The sequence below is a fragment of the Lampetra planeri genome, chromosome 26 (assembly GCF_965212315.1).
Source record: "Lampetra planeri chromosome 26, kcLamPlan1.2.h2, whole genome shotgun sequence".
NCBI classification, from domain to species: Eukaryota; Metazoa; Chordata; class Hyperoartia; order Petromyzontiformes; family Petromyzontidae; genus Lampetra; species Lampetra planeri.
In genome coordinates, this window is record NC_136132.1 from 12,371,065 (window position 1) to 12,384,773 (window position 13,709).

General features: G+C 52.0%; 1 protein-coding gene across 1 annotated transcript in view; it reads left to right on the plus strand.

The window, feature by feature from the left end:
* LOC144727764 (1-phosphatidylinositol 4,5-bisphosphate phosphodiesterase gamma-1-like) overlaps positions 1-12,936 on the plus strand; it is a 44,372-nt gene extending 31,436 nt beyond the window's left edge. Inside the window, exons 23-32 of the mRNA XM_078606833.1 lie at positions 144-213; positions 3,131-3,294; positions 4,772-4,862; positions 5,485-5,700; positions 6,352-6,500; positions 7,458-7,572; positions 8,678-8,839; positions 9,398-9,486; positions 10,326-10,525; positions 11,039-12,936. Of these exons, the coding sequence (XP_078462959.1) occupies positions 144-213; positions 3,131-3,294; positions 4,772-4,862; positions 5,485-5,700; positions 6,352-6,500; positions 7,458-7,572; positions 8,678-8,839; positions 9,398-9,486; positions 10,326-10,525; positions 11,039-11,105 (1,323 nt within the window). The 3' untranslated portion in view covers positions 11,106-12,936. The remainder of the gene's footprint in view (positions 1-143; positions 214-3,130; positions 3,295-4,771; positions 4,863-5,484; positions 5,701-6,351; positions 6,501-7,457; positions 7,573-8,677; positions 8,840-9,397; positions 9,487-10,325; positions 10,526-11,038) is intronic.
* The last annotated feature ends 773 nt before the right edge of the window (positions 12,937-13,709 follow it).

Consider the following 13,709-nt stretch of genomic DNA (forward strand, 5'->3'; position numbering starts at 1 on the left):
TTCTTCTCCGCCTCCTTCTTTGTCCGTGCGCGCGTCCTCCCGGTTGCCGCATCGCCTGCCCGCGCACCGTGTCCCCGGCGTCACCGCAACCCTTCCTTGTGGCTACCCCCACCGCCCCCCTGTCCGCCCTCCCCCCCCCACAGGAGACGGATGGCAGCAACCCACTGGGGAGCTTGCAGAAGGGCACCATCGACATCCCCACCACGCATATCAGTGAGACCCCCCCACCAGCGTCGCGTCACGGTCGCCACCCAGTAAATGTGCGACGTCGGCCCAACGTCGGCCAAACGTTCCGTGTTTTTTTTATGCCGGGCGCCCTCCTGGTGCTTGGTGCTGGTTCCGTCACTCTTTGCGGAGGTTCCCACAGACTCCTCATGAAATACAACAATAATTGTATTATTATCAGACGATATGTTACATGGTGTGCATTATATTGCATTATATTATTGGGTCTTTTGGTAAAGTCACATAAATAGGTTCAAAGAAAATAACAAAAAATAACAAAAAACATGAAAACATTTCAAACAAAATTTGAGACAGATGCCATCTAGGCATCCACTCTACGTCCATCCTTGTGGAAGAGGTACGTAGATGACACGTTCATCATCTGGCCACATGGCCGACCAACTCTGAACCAATTCCTCAACCACATCAATTCCATCCACCCAGCCATCAAATTCACCATGGAGGTGGAAAAGGATGGCAAGTTACCATTCTTGGATGTTTTAATCGAAAAGAGACCAGATGGCTCAATGGGACACTGTCTACAGGAAAGCCACCCACACGGATGCCTCCCTAAAACCTGACTCCCACCTCCATCCATCCCAGAAGAATTCCCTCGTTAAAACTCTACACCATAGAGCTCGATGTATTTCCGACCGTCATCACCTAGCCAGTGAACTGGAACACGTACACCAAGCCCTCAAGAGGAATGGATATTCGGACTACACAATCCGTAAAGCTATCACCCCAACCGTTGGGAAAGAACCATCTTAGGTCCAATCAAAACCATCACCTTGCCATACATAGCAGGGGTCACTAAAAATATTTCCAAAATCTTGAGCAAACACAAGATCCAGGTTCGATTTAACACAGTACATAAAATTTGTGATCTGATCCCATCTGTGAAGGATGTGATCCCTGACATGCAATACCCCAGCGTCTACAAACTAAGCTGTGTCTGCAGAACTAGTTACATTGGGGAAACTAAGCGACATGGCTCAGACCGTGTTCGTGAACATAAGGCATATCTGAAACACTGTAGGACCAATACCTCGGCCGTGGCTGATCATTGTTTGAATGCGGTGGGCTCACGCGAAATTGATTTCTCTAAGATGAAGGTACTTTGCAAGCCCACTGGCTATCAACAAAGATTCGTTCATGAAGCCATTCATATATATAGACAGACACAATTTCAACCGAGAAGATGGGTACAAACTGAGCAATCATTGGAAGGACGTTATCAACCAGTTTAAGTCATAATTGGCTATGATGTTCCCATCCTACCACCTTCCGATGTTAGTTGTGCTTTACGCCCATTTCAAACCTTACGCTTTCACAGGGTTCACACTCACATAGCCACTTTGCACGACAATAACTTGGTTACGGCTCTGCGGTCTTCCATTAACATGCTAATATCTCATTAACATGCTAATTTTCACCTGCCAGCCCTTTGATTGGTGGAAAACTAACCACCGTCGGGTTGGCTGTCCACCACTTACATTATCATTGGCTGCTGACATTTGTGCTACACCCATTTCAAACCCTTATAAACAGTTTGCCTTCAAAGCTAACCCCCCTTTTCCTGAAGACGACCGCTTGTGTTGCGATCGAAACGTCGTAGTTTTTTGTTATTTTTTTGTTATTTTCTTTGAACCTATCTACGTGACTTTACCGAAAGACCCAAGAATATGAATTCCTGCAGTCACAAAAGCTTTAAGTCAAGATATCGCCCATTATTAAATAATTATTATAATCATGCAGCAGTTTGAACTTCTCAACGGTTCAGTTGCTGGCAGTGTATTCCGTGAGCGGATGTACAGTGTCCCGCATGAGGTGGGGGGGGTTTGGGGAAACCTAAAAAATGTACAAAAATTTAAGTGAAAATGTCACAGCTGAAAGGTCAAAGAGCAAACCGCGCGCGAGGCACAGCGCTGACCCGTGGCTCAGCGGCATCTCCACGCTGTGCAGGAACGCCGCGTACCGGGCTACGGTTCCACATTACGGTGCCGCTCCACCCTGCCGAGCGGCCCAATGAGCTCTCACAAGCCCGTGCGGTGCTTTTGTGATGTTCCTGCCAATCAATCAAAAGTATACATTTTCACGTGAACGAACGTGACACTGTATCACCGCTTCGACGGGACGCGACGGCTTCATTGACTGGCTGCGTTGTGGGCAGGAGGAGTGCTTTAAAACACACATTTATCTCACGCGATCTGACCCAGCAAAGCAAGTACTCTATGATTCGTTATATTGGCCACGAAAAACCTGCATGTCAGAGTTACTTTATACCTTCAAGTTATGTGCGCTATTGGTGTTTAAATTTAGTATGGTTGAGCACTCAAAACATTACTTTACAAGTAGTAAATGGGCAAAATTAGCTCTTCGTAGAGGTACCCAGGGTTTTGTAAACACAACAGGTATATACTGCGCATGCCTCCTTGGTGTTTTGAGGACATTTTTAATTTGATTTTGGTAAAGTTGGTGATGATTATGATGCTCGGTGATGTTTGTGATGGTGGTTGTGACAGTCGTGTTCGTGATGATGATGATGATATTGATGTTGGTGGTGACGGTTCTGACAGTGACACTCTTGATCTTTTACGATGCTGGCGATTTCGGTGAAGATGCTCGTCATGGCAATTCCGACACTGATGCTCGTGATGCCGGCGATGACTTTTGAAGACGATGTTGTTGGTGGTGACGGCGGCTCTGACAGTGACACTCGAGACCTTATATAGATTGAAATTGCGCCTTATTCCATGGCGATTTACGGCAATCATAAAAAACGGACGTAAGGTGACGAGAGGTTGAGATAAAGGGTGGGGTTATTAAAAGTGGCGGCATAGGCGTTTGCGATGCTCGCGATGTCGGTGGCGACGCCGACGGCCGCTGCCCGCGTGTGCCGTAGCCATCCACCAGCAGGGCAAGGGCAGCCAGCGCTGCGTCTTCACCATCGAGGCGAAGGTCATGCAGCCGGTGGTGCGGCCGCTGGACGTGGCCGTGACGAGCCAGGAGGAGCTCTTCTCGTGGGTCACCAAGATCCGCGAGACCGCCAACCACGCCGGCATCCGGGTACGAGGGTCTCCCCACCACCCCCATGCACCCCTGCATTGCTACCGCCACCGCCGGAGCATTCGGTCCAGGATCACGGTCGCCGTCGGGAGAATCGGTTTCTCGGAGCACGAGGCTCCGAATGCATGAGTCTTCTGTTGGTGGTGGTGGTTCTGGAAATGTCGGTGCTCAATGTCATGGTGGCGGTGATGATGATGGTCGTGTTGGGGACAATGGATGTGCGAGAGAAGTGGCAGTGACGGCGACGAGCGCTCGGGCCAGCCCCAGGTCCATGCCGTTGCCAATAATACAAACCGTTACATCTCTGCAATTACAGATATTCTAGACGAATCTGAGAATCACATTTTTTCGGTAACTGCAGCCGTGCAAGTCGTGGAAAAGGTTTAGAGGCGCCGGCCTCGTTTACGATAGAGCCCTACGTTACTCAAAGCCTTTTTGGCACTGCAAGTGCGCGTGCGATGAGGTCTGGATATGCACTGTACGACACAATTTTGCTCCAAACGAGGAAGCTGGCACCCTGGCAGAAGTGTGAAAGAGACCATTTATGAGCGGAGTTGTCCACTTTTTTTTTTTACAATTTTTATTTTCTCCAGCCGTAACCAGGAACACGGCCAAATGTCTCCCCACCAGAAGCCAAAGTGTAACGCTGCATTTCCGTTCGTTGCAACAACAAAAAAGCAGAACAAACGGAGCAAACACCAACGCCCTCCGTTTGCAATCAACACTGCAGCCATCGCGGGGAGTCGATCGACATCCTCGCCGCAGAGCCCCCTTAGCCTGGCAACCGCGCAGCCCATGGGCACAGGCCCGCAGCCTTCACATCGCCTCAACGAAGGAGGAACTTCTCCGGACCCAACTTCCCGCTTTTATCGCGTTCGTGTGTGCACAGAATTGTGTAGCAAGCCGTTGCTTACTAAAGCAAACGGTTTCCTCGCGGACACCTTACCAACTTCCCCTCGGGGTTCGGCTCCCATCCTCCCCTCTTGTACAGTGCCCTGATAGATACAGTGTTTGTATGGTTTGTGAGTGCGGTACAACATGCGCTGTACCGTGCTGAGTGTCTGGAGCCGCTGAAGGAAGTGGAGGTGGGCTCTGATGAGGTGGTGGTGATGGTGGTGATGATGTTGAGGTGTGTGGTGTCTATCTGGGGCTTGCCACCTTTTCCACAGACCGAACCTAGACCCGTGTCTCAGTCGGCACAAGGTTTAGCAACACTCTGTAATAAAGTTCAACACAATACCATCACCAGATCTCTGTGCAAGTCAGTTCCTGCCACCCAGTCCCGAGCTGTCCAGGTCAACCCCAGGACAGGTGGCCACCCAGTGAGTATTTGTGGACTTGCTCCGGTGGTGGTGCAGTTGGTCGCGCTGCAACGTTGCGTTGTCACGGCGCTCGTGATGGGGTTGAGGAGCGCAGGTGGAGTCTCCGTGCCGAGGTCGTGACCTCTCCGTGTTTCCCCGTCCCTCTGTCCGTGAAGATGCACACGTGCATGGAGGAGTCGCGGCGCCGCAATGTGGCTCTGCAGATGTCGGAGCTCGTGGTGTACTGTCGCCCGGTGCCCTTCGACAGTACGTGCGTGCGTGCACTTCTGTGCGTGTATGTGTTCGTGTGTACGGGTGCTCGTGCGTTAGCTGCGGTTTGAATCACGGTGACCCAAATTAATTTCCCGCTCGCAACCAATAACAAGTGGCGAATATTTCCACCGGTCCTGGGTCTCCCCAAGGTCGACCCAGCCTTAAAATTAGGACCTGGTGCTGTGTGTACACATCAGCACTGGGGAGACAAAGGGAGCCGGGCACGGTGCTGGCCACCCACTCCCTCGTGTACCGTGCCGGGCTTCATAGGTGCTTGTGAGCAGCACTTGCCCCCATAGCCTGTTCATAGCAATTTGTCTTTGTGTGCGCGTCCCATCGTTGTTCAGCATCCTTCAAATGTTCTAAAATCACGTCTCCAATTGAACGTATTGGCGGCACTCCAGTGCACGGTATACACATTTTTCACAATAATTATTTATTTTCCCGCGATTAGCAACCCCGGTCAGCAAATCTTGCGCGGTGGTGGTGGAGCGTCAAAATCAGTTCTTGTGATGCCGAAGCCCAACCCTAGCTGCGATGAATCCACGGGGGTCTCGCCGCCTGGTGACCCCCCCCCTCTGCCGCCTCCCCATCCCGCGCCGTTGACCACGAGCAGAGGAGAAAAGCAGCTGCCGCGACATGTCGTCGCTCAACGAGAGCAAGGCGGAGAAGGTGGCCGCGGGGGCCCGGGCGCGCGATTTCCTCGCCCACAACGCCCGCTACCTGAGCCGCATCTACCCCAAGGGGCAGCGCATCGACTCCTCCAACTACGACCCCGTGCCCATGTGGCTCTGCGGCACCCAGATGGTGGCGCTCAACTTCCAGACGCCCGGTGAGTTGCTGCGAGCCGGCGCACGGGGAACCCCCAGGACGCGTGGAGAGTGGCAGCAGCGGCCCGTTTCATGCTGGGCCTCGTAGTGAAGATGATGATGATGATGGGGTTGATGATGGTGAGGGTCATGATTGTGATAATAGCGAAGGTGATGGTGATGAGTTGGTGATGATGGTGAGTTGGTGATGATGGTGAGGTATATGATGATGGGGAGTAGGATGATGAAGATGATACAAAGGATGATGATGATGATGATGCGGCAACTGGTGATGATATTGCCCGTGTATCTGGTGATTCTGGTGATTATGGTGTGAATCGCAATTGTTTTAGAAACACTGAAAACTCTTGAGCCTTGATTTGATGACAGCATCATTATGGTTATTGCAATGCTCTGGTGTGACGGTGGCTGTGGTGTGACGCTGGTTGTGATGTGACATCAGCTGCGGAGCGACGCCAGCTGTTATGTGGCACCAGCTGTGGTGTGATGCCAGCTGTTATATGGCACCAGCTGCGGTGTGACACCGGCTGTGGTGTGACGTGGTGTCACGATGTGGTACGACGCCGGCTGTGGTGACGTTTTGGCGCGATGATGTGGGTATGACGCCGGCTGCGATGTTATGCTGGTTGTGGTGTGACGCTGTGGTGGGACAGACAAGCCGATGCAGCTGAACGAGGCGTTCTTCTGCATGAACGGCCGCAGCGGCTACCTGCTGAAACCCGAGTGCATGCTGGACCCCGGATTCAACCCGCGCGACAGCTTGACCCTGCGGCCCGAGCAGGGCATCAGCATCCAGCTCATCGTACGGAGTGACCACTCCCCCGAGTGCCATCCCTAACCCCGACCAGAATCCTAACCTCCACCATAACCCTCGCCCCTACCGCAACTATAATCTGAGCTGTAATCCCCACTCGAACCCTAAGCGTTATACTCAACCCCTAATTCCTCCTACTATCTCGAATCCTAATATTACTGCTTACACTGCCCTACTATTGACTCTGATTGGAATCTTAACACCAAACCTGGTCCTCACATGAACCCTAACTCTCACGCTAGTTTACATTTTAACCCTTAATATTAACTGTAACCCTAAATCTTACGCCTAACCGTGATATTATACCCAACCCGAATACTAACCCGAATGCTAACACCAACCCTAACCATACAATTACATCCGAACCCTTATCCTAACCTTAACACTAACGCTGAACACTAACCTTGACAACTCATTTCTTTAGAACTGCTTTTTGTGTTTCGTTTTTTGTTCTTCCCCCGCACCTTTGATTAGCGCGGTTGGCTACGTACGGTGCGAAAGAAGTTCAACGTACATACATCCCTAATGCTGCAGCACCACAACCCCTATCTCCAATGTCTCCCCGTCACCATCACATTCATCAAATCACTCGGTCAGCCACAGGCAGAGCCTCAACTTGAACAGGGGCAGGGATTTGACAGTGCGGATTGCTGGGGGAAGGGAATTCCAAGCTATAGGAGCAGCAGAGGAGAATGAGTGACCTCTCACTCAGCGAAGGTTGACTGGACAACACGAGGGAGCGCAGCGAAGTGATCATTGCATAGCACAGCCACACATTCAATGCGTTCAAGCCATTTGTGTGGCTGCACAAGGAATGAAGGGATCTTTATTTGTTGTATGCCCTTGCGCCTGTGCGTGCGCACGTGGATGCATGCGTGTGTGCGGGTGCGCATGTGTACGTGTGCACGTATTTGCGTGTGTCCACTTGTGTGCGCGTGCGCTCAGCTGTACGGGGCGAGGCGCCTGCCCCGGAGCAGCCGGAGCATCAGCAACCCGTTTGTGGAGGTGGAGATATGCGGTGCCGAGTTCGACTCCAACAAGTTCAAGACCGAGGTCGTGCGTGAGTGATACACAGACGCACGCACGAGGGGACGGGTGGCCAACACCGCACACGGCCGCCTTTGTCTCCCCCAGTGTTTATGTTCACACACAGCATCATATACTCTTTTAATGCTCAGTCAAAATCAGAATCTTTATTTCTACTGGAGGAACCCAATGAGCTGTAAAGCTCTTTTTCACGGATGTCCAGTAGGGGCGGGTAAGAACGTTACAACAACAAACAGCATCAAAGTGGCCCACCATTTTGACATTTATAGCACCAAAATACTTTTAATATGGGAGGGGGAAGCTCAGGACCAGGTCAGATATTCGTCGCCGATGTTGGCCATGGGCAGGAATTGGACTCGGGTCGCGGAGTTCGTAGCGCAGTGCGCTGATCTCTAAACTACCAGTCCTACACACACGCGCCACGCGAGCCGCTCTCTGGTGTCTCCGTGTGGTGCCCCTCGCTCTGCTGTGCCCACAACCTCGTGAGCTCCTCGCCCCGTCTTCAGTCAGCAGTTGCGCCCTCGGAGGCGGCCGGGCGGCTCAGACGTCAGAGGCGTGGTGGGCGCCACCGCCGAGATCCCGGGTTCGAATTCCGGGTTTCAGCCTCAGCCCGCGATCACATTTTGATGTTGGGTATAGCGAGTTGTTGGTCTCAGCCCGGTCGCCAATATCTGCACAAAACAAACCCTCATGATATTGCTACCTATGCTCAACAAACATTACGCCGGAGCAGGGCAGGTGGCAGAGTGCTGCCCCCTGATGTGTGTGAAACAGAGGTCACTTGAAGGGAAGCAGCTCTGTGATATCCACTTCTGATAGACATTCTCCAGTAAGAGAGTTCCGAATGAATTTTCTTCTTCGTATGACACCAACAGCACAATCGGATGAAATTGCGGGCAAACGACAACTATAAAGTGTCCCCGTGTGCCAGCGACAAGCTCGAAAACTTGTCACATTATCGGTGGCCCCACGCCCTCTCACGGCCTTTCTCACATGCTCTCTGACGCGCTCTTTCACTCGCTCTCTCACTCACTCTCTCACACGCTCTCTCATGCTTTCTCGTGTGCCCTCTCTCTCGTGCACCCCCCCCCCCCCCCACCATCCCACCCATCCCACAGCCGATAACGGGCTGAGCCCCACGTGGGCCGTGCGCTCCATCATCTTCGACGTGCTCTTCCCGGAGCTCACCTTCCTGCGGTTCGTCGTCTACGAGGAGGACATATTCAGCGACTCCAACTTCCTGGCGCAGGCAACGTTCCCCGTGCGCGGCCTCAAGACAGGTGTGCTTAGGGGGGCAGGGGAGCGTGTGCGGTGGGCGGCAGTGTGGCGGGGAGGAGGAAGGTCGGGCAGGCTGGGAATTCGTGGTGGGCCCAGACTCCAGGAGAGTGACGGGCGCGGGGGTCAACTCGCGTGTGTCGCCACTCGCGTCACGTGCCAGAGGCACCCAATCGGCACAGCAGGGCGACGTCGGCCGAGGTCATTTTTGAATGACATCGACTTTGCCTTGCGGGACCTCGATGTTCTAACGACCTCGACCTCGGTCACCCGGCCGACCGCCCGCCCGATCGACGCCATGGCCGCTGTCCGTATGGGTCATCAGCGTCGTAACCGCTCAGTGGCCTAGCGGCTACCTTAATCCAGGGTGATCCTGTGCCTTGCCTAGTTCATACGTTTTACATGAAATATTAACATGATGTACAATGTGACACCGGCGTCGTTTATGGTTGACTTGTATAGATGCGATCTGATGCCGGTATCATTGTCGTATACAATCGCTCACGACTCCCACACTACCCGGCAGCCCGCTAAGTGAGTCGCCCCCTCGTTGTCTCTGCAAGGATTCCGCTCCGTGCCGCTCAAGAACGGCTACAACGAGGACATCGAGCTGGCCTCTCTGCTCATTCACATCGGCATCAGCAGCTTAAAGGTCCTGACACCCTTACGCCGACACCCAGCCCCGTGCCGGGGCCTCTCCTGCCTCGGCAGTTTCTCTATGGTCATGAAAAGTCCAGACCCTGACGCCTGCTGTATATTTGGAGTTTGCGTGTCTCTCTCCCTGTGGTTGCGTGGATTTTTCTCCATATTCTCCAGTTTTTCCCTCAACATTTAGAAACAACATATTTGGCTGCCATAAATGTCCACACGATAGGCCACTTCATTGGGCTATCAGTCGTGATAGCAGGTCACGTCTGAAAAAGAGCTCCATAGCTCAGTGCACCTTACCTGGTAAAATAGAAAATAGTTTAGTTTTTATTTACGTGACGATCACTGTGCGTGCCCGTCTCCGTGACACTCGAGCGCACTGTACCAAGGGCAAAGAGTTTGCGCGGTGGTTTTCACCCCTTCTCCGCCCCACACACCCGGAATTCCGTCGTTGCACACTTGTACGAGGTCACTCTCGCGCCTAATGTACAAGTGGACGGTGAGCCATCGATTCAGCGTGGTGACTTCACTTTGCAGTTGCATTTGACAAGTAAACCTGTCTGCTTACATACTACAGGAGTGCGATAATCACCCCAACATGTTATGTTGATATTTATGCAACTTGTTTGTAAGCAATTCGTCCCAACAAACTCTTTTACAGGACATGCATGTAGGTTAATATTAATTATATTTGTGAACTGATTTCTCTTCGTTTTATTATTGTACTCGTGTTTACTTTGCCACTTGTTGTCGTGTTGGTGACTGGCGGTCCGGGTCACTCTTGCAATTGAGGCTATCCTTGCCTCTCGAGTTATCCCCTCAACGAACGAACCGGACTTGCAGGAGGAGGACAACGGCGAGCTGTACTCGTCGATCCAGCAGCTGCGCGCGCGCACCAACCAGCTGTCGCACGAGGTGGACCTGGGCGAGAGTTCCATGGAGCGAGCCGGGGGGCGCCCGCCCGCTAACTACGAGCAGGGCCTGCAGGAGCTCTACGCCACACAGAGCCGGCTCATGGAGCTCACGGCCACGCGCAGCCAGAGGTCGGCAGGGGCTCCTCTCTGTACATCTCCACGTCATCTCTACATCATCTCCACATCATATCCACACCACCTGCACAGACCACCTACCTTCACGCAATGGGTAGCACGCTATGCACGCAAACTCTTTGATGTAGCAACACACGAAGTTGTGCTGCAGGAAGGCATAACTCTCCTTATGCCTTGCATGGGCGTCATGTGACCACCACACTTCATTTACAATGCTCTCAGCCTTGCGCACACACTTTGCAGTTCTCTTTCATGATAACAAAGAAATTCAAATTTTCATGTATGCCATTCGTTTGTAAAACACGGCAGGCGGTTGTCCTAGTTGTTCACGGGCCTGCGCCCAGTCAGTCCGGCACACGTCACCCGAGCGGAAGGCCGCGACGTTTTATCCACGAACCGCAGAGGCAAGAGGATGGTGTCTCCCCTGCCGCCACGGAGAGTCGGGCATCCTCCACGCAGCTGCTGCAGCTGATGACGCTCGCTCTCTTCTTGTTGTTATTGTTTCAGGCTGCGCGCAAAGGAGCAGAAAAAAAAGTCTCAGCAAAAGGACGTGGACTTCTACGCTCCCCACTGAGGGTGACGTCTGCCTGGAGCGCGGTGGCATTGCCTCCTCAGTCGAGCTGCCCTCTCCCGCAAAGCTGTCCCTCACACACACACACACGTCGCCTCGCCCACGTCGCCTCACCTACTTCTTCACACCTACCTTTTCACACTCACCTCTCCTCACCTCCCTCTCCTCATGTACTTCCTCATACCCACCTCCCCACAGATGCCCTCCTCACAGCTACACAAACTTTCAAGACAAGGACATGCAGCACCTAAGCGCTTGTATGTTTATTAAAGGTTTAGTTTTACGTTAGGGGAATAAAATGTGAAACACAGTTTGTGAGGTATGCAAGTCAGAGGGAGTGCAAGGGAATCTCTGTCGTTTGGTCGAGATGTACACTCTGTTGACGTTGCACTAAACGAGAGATCGAGCATCTCAAAGCATTTGCTTTTGTCGTGGCTGCAGATGCTTGGCTCTGTTTTGGCAGTGGTGTAGCTATCGAGTGTGCAGGCGGTGCAATCGCACTGGGGCCCCCGCAGGTGGGAAGGAGCCCGCATGCCGGGGCTACGAAGAGGGAGGAGATATTCTTTTGTTTTGCACCAGGGATTGTGCCAACCACGCTACGCCACTGCATGCAATTGTTCCAGTTGGAGGCCCACGTCTTACCTCACAAATTGCCTGGTGGTGCTTGCGTGCACAACGTCACGTCATGCCGGCAGCAGCACCGTCACAGAAGACCTATATTATTGTTGTCAGCTTCTTCCCACTCTTCCTCCAGGTCCATTCCCCACGTGTTCAGCAGCTGTGTTGATTGGCCGTGCACCCCCCAAGGGGCAGTGGCCACAGTCAAGTGTCTTGCCTCTTCTCTACAGGGAGGGGCAGGACGTCAGGTCGCACAGTGTTTAAGGTCACTATTTGCGGGAGATGGCCAAACGGCTCGTAGGTCAGAGCGCTGAGCTGGCAATTGCTGAAATCCTGGGTTCAAGCCCAGGCGCAGCTGCCCGTGAGTCAACCGGCTTCTCAAGTGTAGCGAGTCAATGGTTTCAGCCCAGTCACCAATGACTGCACAAAATAACCCAAGCCATTTTAAGTTTTGTATTCCCCTGGTCTGGCTAAATACCAGCTCTGAGAAACAAAATATTTGTTCATGGTTTCGATTTGTGCTCTCATTCTTGGATTCCAACAGCTCCTGGCTCCCACCAGCGGAAGCTACAAAGTCCAATTAAACTTTTCCACTCTCAGGTAACATATGCAGGCGGACGAATTGATAACTGAAATGCAAAGACAACTTGTGGTGATAATCCGCCACGACTGGGCAGCCAGCACCACACCAGTTCTATCAGAAAGCTGCTCAGACTGCCACCTCTTGTGATTAAGTCACGACCATCACATTCAAAATTGTCAGTGGGTCTCTATGCGAGTCTCTGGGTCTCTCCGTGAGTCTACGGATCTCTATGCGAATGGGTGTCCATGCGAATCCATGGGCCTCTAGCGATGATGATGATGACGACGCCACTGCCATCGGAGTCCAGTTTCTTGGTGAATCTACCTGCACGTATTATCACCTCAGACTGGAAATGCCGGAGCAGAGTTCGTAGTGTCTCCGAACTGGAGCCATGGACTTGTCACTGCCTGGAGGCCGTGGTTTGTCGCAATTGTGTTTTGATTTACGTCTGGAATTGTGACCTCCGATAACAGCACGTGCCACCTTCGCAATGCGGGTGACACGCAGCCCCCGTCTTAAAATGAAGTTGCTGCTTCATGAATGTATTCAATAACACGTTAAGTAAAAATTATGACTGGATTTATTTTAAACTGTTTCTGAAATATAAAATAAAGGTCTAGATGTTTTGGCAAACTGGTGTAAATTGTATTTATGGTGGTTTTTTAATGTATGTAATGTGATTCTCTTCGTAGTGTAGCCAGGTAAGTCGAATATTTCCACGGCTCCAAGCCAATTGTGGAAATTCCACATTCATGTGACGGAGCGAGACCATCCATAGGACAACCAGAGTTGTAGGAGGTGGACATTTAGGAAGGTGAACCATCCATCCATGACGGCGGTGGTCGTGCTGTCAATAATCTGGTGAGCATAGTACCAGAGGTGGGACAAAGTCATTGTTATGCAAGTCCAAGTCGAGTCGCAAGTCATCAAATTCATGACTCGAGTCTGACTCGAGTCCAAGTCACATGACTCGAGTCCACACCTCTGCATAGTACGGTCCAACATTGTATGGGGTGTGGGGGGATGTGCTCCTGATGTGATGTTTTTTATGCTGCTGTGGGTGTAGTGGTGATGTGGTGATGTTCGTGCTGTTAATGCTGATTTGGTGACAATGTTAGTGCTGTTGATGGTGACGTGGTGATGTCGGTGGTGCTAGTCCTGGGTGAAGGTAATGTGGTGCGAATTTTGACGATGTGGTGATGAAGCTCGTAATGATATTGGTGACCTTAATGGTGAAGTGGTGATGTTAACGATGTGATGGTAATGTTCGTGACGGTGGCGTGGTGACGTGGTGACGTTATTGTTGTTGATTGTGAAGATGGTAACGTGGTGGTGGTGATGGTCGTGCTGTTTAAAATGTTGATGCTGTGGTGCTGTTGGTGTGGTGATGTGGTGGTATCAGCATT